Below are 5736 nucleotides of genomic sequence, written 5' to 3' on the forward strand. Positions count from 1 at the left end.
TTTAATTTTTTATTTGGTGTTTGAAGTTTTCAATTTTATCATTTTTATATTTGGATTTTGAGTCTTGTTTTTATTTGGGTCTAATCAATTAAATCTAATTAAAAAAAAGTGGGTACATTCCCAAAAAAAATAGTTAATAATATTTTTTGGAAACTTATTTTTAATTTTTAATTTTTTTCTCTTTCTACTCTCAATTTCATATATTCTTTATGCATGGAAGCTTAGTTTGTTGTACCCGATGAATATAATTAAAAAAAAAAAATTCCATTACGGTTTTAACAATAATTTTGATTATAGAGTAGTAAACATGACCTTAATTTAATTAGCTTCTTAATATATAGAATCAAATCGACCCGAACAAATTTGTCTAGCTAAATTAAAATATATTGTTTTTACACTCTTTTATGTATCTATGCTTTTTTTTATTGTTTAAAAAAAATATTTATAGATAACAATTTTATTAATAACTTAATAAGATAATTGATGACCAATTGGAAAGATAAAATTTAAAAAGATAAATATAAAACGAAAATATGGACTCTAAACTAGAGTCCCGAAAGACCACTTGAATTAATTTTTTTATTTATTAAAAAATACTATTTTAATTAAAAAGATATAATTTCAATAGCTATCAAAAATTTTAGTTTTAAACTTGATACAAAGATTCTGCTATTTAAATTTTTTCTTAAAAAAGATTTTATTCTGATTTCTGATTTATCTCTTCCTATTTGTTTTTTTTTTTTTGTTTTTTTTGTTTTTTTTTATAATTTCCTCATCCTCTATTAAAACCTCGTACGATCACAAATTCTTCCATTCATTCAAGTAACTAAAAATTTTCTCCTACATTCAACGGTGTAAAATCGTAGCATGATTTGCACTTATTTTAAATCTTTCTAATCATGATTGAAAAAAGTATTAACCAAAACGATTACCAATGGCAATCAAATCTTGAACTCTCACTCCGTCTACCGTCTCCTCCGCCACTTGAATCTCCTCCTCCTCCTCCACCGTATCCTCCGCCACTTGAATCTCCTCCTCCTCCTTCGCCACTTGAATATCCACTACTGTCCACAACTACGTCACTCTCACCACGGAAAACTCCAAACGAATCTGAGGAGATCCCAACTCAACACAACAATGAAACTTCAAACCACCAACAACAACCAATGGAGATAGTCGAACCACAACCAAGACCAAGACGACGTAGAACGAGAGCGGACATGACAAGAATTGAGCCACCGTATCCATGGTCAACAGACCGACGAGCGGTAATCCACGAACTCAAGTACCTTCAATCAAACAACATTGTCACAATCAAGGGGGAAGTAAAATGCAAAAAATGTGAGCAAAAGTATGAGATGGAATATGATCTGATGAATAAGTTCAATGAAATAGCAAGATTTATTGAATACGAAAAAGATAGTATGCATGATAGAGCTCCAAAATGTTGGACAAAACCTATTTTGCCAAATTGCAATTTGTGCAATAAAGAAAGATGTGTGGAGCCAGTGATATCTGAAGAAGATTATACTAAAATCAATTGGCTGTTCTTGCTCTTGGGAAAATTTCTGGGTTGTTTGAAGCTTAAACAACTCAAATATTTTTGTGCTCAAACAAATATTCATCGAACTGGGGCCAAGAATCGTCTTCTTTATCTCATTTATCTCACTTTGTGTTACCAACTTCAACCCTCCAATGAACTCTTCACAATTAGTTGAGGAAAGATTATATTTGCTGGTTTCTTTTCTGTTTTTAATTTCATTTTATTTCCATATACGGAGATCGTCGACAATATTTTTCGTTTCATTAGCTGTTCAACAACATCTAGGGGTAGGGGACTCGGATTTCGGTTCGGGTAATGCCCTCCACAATTTTAAGATTGTTATTTGTAAATTTTTTTTTTATGTTGTTCAGAATATTTTTGTTTTGGGTATGAGACTTTGATTTTTATTTGAGAATTTGTGTTAATTTGATTATTTGTTTTTTTGTTCTTTTACATTTGTTCGTTATTTTACAGAAACAGAAAATGATTGAATGCGTCTTCCAATTTCTTCAATTCTCTTGACTTTGTTAAGAAATTCAGTGCATGATTTTTAATTATTTGATAGAAAGTAAACGATTAATACTATTAGTTTTCATACAGTTTTTCAATATTTCAAAAAAAAAAACAAACCATTAAGTTTTATATTTTATATGTTGTTCATCATCATGTACGAAGGAATTGTGAGCTTAATTGATACAGGGATTTTTGTTTTTCAAAAATTAAATTTAGAATTATGGTTTTAGACATAAGATGATATTTGAAAATCAAAATTTAAATGTGCAATTAAACTTTAAAAGATTTCAAGTAAGAATTAAAGTAGAAAAAAATATAAATAGATCTAATTCAATTTTTGTTAAAATATTGTTGGTTAACTATTTGTGAAATCACTTTTTTTTTTTTTTTTTTTTAATTTTAAATACTGAAACAAAAGATAACAGACATTGTTTATCATTTAATTGTGAGGTAAAACGAACAATTATATATATTTTAAATTCTCTTGCAATATCTATTATAAAAATTCACTTTACTCAAAATATCAAATATGTATATAAGAATTTAACAACAAAATAAATACAAATTAGATATTTGCTATAGTATTTAATTAAATAATAATTTCTTAAATAGAAAAGCAATTTTGATAATTGGATAACTTTAAATTTCTGAAATAGAAATACAATAAAACTCTTGTCAACAAAAATGGTTTTATTGACACTTTCTCAAAGGCAGCTTCTGTCCTTCTAGCAGCCATTTATACAAAGATTTCTTCCCAACCAAATGTGTCAAAGAATTGCAAAACATAAATTGTCTTTGTCATGGGGCCACTGAGCAGAAAAAATTCTTTGTAATGGTATGGTCTCTACATTTTCAATCATTTTTATTTAGCCTCTAAATTACAAATTTTTTGCACTTTTATTTTTCAATTTTGATTTTAATTTCAATTATTTTCCTCTCAATTCTAAAATGTTAGATTTTTTAGTTTAGTTTTTATTTGATTATTAGATTTCAATATATTATATTTCTATCCTCGAATTAAGAATACAAAAAGTACATTTTTTTTAAATTAAGAATTAAGAATCCAATAAAATCATTTGGTTGCGACATAAGAAACTAACAAATGTGTAAAAATGGTTGAAGTTTTGATACAATTAATTTTTAAAATTGCTTGATATATTTAATTTTACTCTAATCTATCAACTTTGATATAAACATAAAATTAAAAAGAAAAAAGAAAAGAAAACTGTGAATATCAATCAAAATCTTCTATCTTTTTAAATTGATTTTTTTTTTAATAACAAAATGTTTGTATGAAGTTTGAAGATAAAATTTCAAGGACCAAAAATTAGATCGGGAAATAACCGTTGGAATTCTAAAAGAAATTCTAGACACATTGTTTAACCCCTTTACTTATAGTAATTAAAAATAAATTCACATCACACTTGTTTGAAATAAATTAACAGAAAGTTAAACCAAAAGTTAAACATGTAAAACATGAAACGGTAATTTTTATCTGTTTACTTTTTTTATTTTAAAATACGTTGAAAACATTTCAAATTGTAAAACATAAAATGAACAAATATTTTATTTACATAGAACTAATGAATTGAATATTTTTAAAATTATAAAAGTAGAAGATTCAAAGTAAACCTCACTAATTTCGTCTCAGAAAAAATGGAGTTAGATTCAAAAAGATGATCATAAATACATTTTTTAAAAAGGATAATAGATGACAAATTGTAAGATAAAATTTAAAAGTAAGGATGACCACTTGAATTTAATTTTTTATTTTATTATTATTATTTTGAAAAAGACTATTTGATACAAAGAGTCTGTTGTTTTAAATTTTCTTTTAAAGATTTTATTCCGACTTATTATTTATCTCCCCTATTTTTTTTTTTTTTCTCATCCTACTATTAAAAGCTCAAAAAGTTTTTTCATACATTAAAAATTCAGACCTAACTTGCAGTTCATCAAACCCTACTAATGGAGACTAGAGAAAGAACTGATCAAAGCAATTATCAACGGTGACAAATCAATCTCCTCCTCTGTGGGTCCTCAACAAACTGAGACCAAGACAACCTAGAACGAGAGTGGACACTAGGAAGATCGAAGCGTCGTATCCACGGTTGACAGGACGGCGGGTTCACAGACTCAATTACCTTCTGTTAGAGAAGACATTAAAAATGGAAAAGGTAAAGCAAAGGTGGAAGAAGAGAGAGGTGAGTCACCATTTAATTAAGAATTTATTTTGCCATTCACCTATCATGTAGTGCCACGTGTATTATTCTCATTCCTTGTATTATTAATATTATAACAAACTAGGGTAAACTTTGTATAAAAAAATAGGATGGTAGCATTTATTGATTCATTGAAAATACAATATACAAGAGAAAAAAGGGAAATCTAAAGGACTCGAGAAATTCCCAGCATCCTTCATCTTCAACTCCTTCAATCAAACAACATTCTCACAATCAGGGAAAGTAAAATGCAAATAATGTGGGAATAAGTTTGAGATGGAGTATGATCTAATGAATAAGTTTAATGAGATAGCAAAATTTATTGAAGAAGAGAAATATAGTATGCTTGATAGCGCACCAAATTTTTGGACAAACCCTATTTTACCAAATTGCATTTTGTGCAAAAAAAAAAAAAAAAAGTGTAGAGTCAGTGATAGTAAAATCAATTGGTTGTTCTTGCTTTTGGGACAATTTCTTGGATGTTTGAAGCTCAAACAACTCAAATATTTTTGTATCAATGGGTTGTTCTTGCTTTCAGGACAATTTCTTGGATGTTGAATCTCAAACAACTCAAACATTTTTGTCCTCAAACTAATATTCATGGAACGAGGGCCAAGAATCATCTTATCCATCTCATTTATCTTACCTTGTGTAAGCAATTTCAACTCTTTAATAGACACTTCGAGTCATTTTGTATTTTTATTTTTATAATTTTATTTATTAGATTTATCATTTCTTTAGGGTTCAACAACATGTAGAGTATGGAATTTGAATCTCAACCGAGAAATATCCTTAGTCATTTTAAGATTATTGTTGTTAGAATTTTATTCTATTGGGCTTATTATTATTTTACCAATAGAGAAAATTGTTAAATGTTCAATCTAATAATATCTTCAATTCTGCTGACATTATTGTTAATCGATTCTAGTTGTGATGCCATATAGATGATTGTTCGATTCTCCTGCTTAAGTGTGGTTTAAAAGAATGATTTCTAATAATTATAGGGAATTTGTAATAGGTGAAAAATCCAAGATGTATAATTAGGAGCATGTCTTCAACATATGAAAAATTGTAGGTATGATCAAATTCTCAAATTTAAATTTTTTGTTTATTTCGTATTCAAATTTTACCCTTTTAACAAACTCACGCTTTTTTTCCGTATATCATAATACAAGAAATCTAACTTCCCCCGACGTCACAATTTTTCGAGAAAGAGTGGAAAATGCGTCGGGAGAGGCTCTCTAGATGAATAATGAGTCATCGGGAGTTTGGTCGGAAAAAACCCATCAGGAGAGGAACTCTCGACACATGAAAGAACGGCGTCAGGAGTTAGTCAAGGAACTCCCAATGCCCTATACATGCGTTGGGAGTTCCTCAACTAACTCCCGACGCCGTTTTCTATGCGTTGGGAGTTCTTGAACTCCTGATGGTTGTTTCATGCGTCTAGAGTTTCCAAAC

The 5736-nt window shown here is 28.4% G+C and overlaps 1 protein-coding gene across 1 annotated transcript; it reads left to right on the forward strand.

Moving 5' to 3' along the window:
• Positions 1–899: 899 nt before the first annotated feature.
• Positions 900–1718, forward strand: LOC120084154 (junction-mediating and -regulatory protein-like). The gene has a single exon (XM_039040051.1). The coding sequence runs from the start codon at positions 900–902 to the stop codon at positions 1716–1718; it is 819 nt and encodes a 272-aa protein (XP_038895979.1).
• The last annotated feature ends 4018 nt before the right edge of the window (positions 1719–5736 follow it).

The sequence above is a fragment of the Benincasa hispida genome, chromosome 8 (assembly GCF_009727055.1).
Source record: "Benincasa hispida cultivar B227 chromosome 8, ASM972705v1, whole genome shotgun sequence".
Classification (NCBI taxonomy): domain Eukaryota; kingdom Viridiplantae; phylum Streptophyta; class Magnoliopsida; order Cucurbitales; family Cucurbitaceae; genus Benincasa; species Benincasa hispida.